Source organism: Hippocampus comes, unplaced genomic scaffold (genome assembly GCF_001891065.2).
Source record: "Hippocampus comes isolate QL1 unplaced genomic scaffold, H_comes_QL1_v1.1 scaffold371, whole genome shotgun sequence".
NCBI classification, from domain to species: domain Eukaryota; kingdom Metazoa; phylum Chordata; class Actinopteri; order Syngnathiformes; family Syngnathidae; genus Hippocampus; species Hippocampus comes.
In genome coordinates this window covers 244,260-245,068 of record NW_017805065.1, presented here as the reverse complement: position 1 = coordinate 245,068, position 809 = coordinate 244,260, and the positions used below count along the sequence as shown (strand labels likewise).

At 59.5% G+C, this 809-nt stretch overlaps 1 protein-coding gene across 1 annotated transcript in view; it reads left to right on the top strand.

Moving 5' to 3' along the window:
- Positions 1-418, top strand: part of myom2a (myomesin 2a) — a 16,833-nt gene extending 16,415 nt beyond the window's left edge. The window contains exon 37 of the mRNA XM_019864527.1: positions 18-418. Within this exon, the coding sequence (XP_019720086.1) occupies positions 18-256 (239 nt within the window). The 3' untranslated portion in view covers positions 257-418. The remainder of the gene's footprint in view (positions 1-17) is intronic.
- The last annotated feature ends 391 nt before the right edge of the window (positions 419-809 follow it).

Sequence of the window (809 nt, the reverse complement as noted above, 5' to 3'; positions counted from 1 at the left end):
CACCCCAGCCGCCAAATCTCCCACCCCGGCCCTCAAGTCTCCCACCCCGGCTCCCAAGTCTCCCACCCCAGCTCCCAAGTCTCCCACTCCAGCCCCCAAAGCTCCGGGCTTTAAGTCTCCGACCCCAATTGGAAAGTCCTCGACTCCTACCCCTAAGTCCCCCACCCCCACCCCGAGACCTAAGTCCCCGACCCCCGGTGTCAAGTCCCCCACTCCGTCCAGATCCATGAAGTCCCCAACCCCACCCGGGAAGTAGTTGGTGGACCACCCTGACCCTAAAAATCCCCTTCCCCTAGCCTCAAAAACTCCCAACCCAAAAATGTCCAGGTTTGAAATCCAAAACTCCCTTGGGAATGTCTCCGACTCCACCCTTCAATGATCTGACGCGTAGCTTGACTCGTACCAAAGTCCCCAGCCCCCCCAAATTTCCGACACGTACCCCGACACCAAAAGTTCCCTCCCCCTCTCCTCATCCTGAACGTGACCCACCCAGGCCCCACCCTGGGCCCTGTTGTCACCCACCCCGCGCCGTGAAATCTCCCACACACCCCCAAATTCCCCACCCGACTCCCCAAATCGCTCCAACTCCCTAGTATCAACCCACCCACGCTGTCCAGTTGAAAGAATCTTCCCGTCTCTCCTGGGAGGTCGATGGTGCCCCAAGACAGCCCCCGAAGTCCCTTTCTTGGCCTGACAGTCACCTACCCCAGCCCCCAAATCATGACTTCAAGTTTCTGACTTCCTTAGGAATGTTCCACAGTCCGCTCCCCCCCACCCCCTTGCCCCCCAAATTTCCGACACGTACCCTG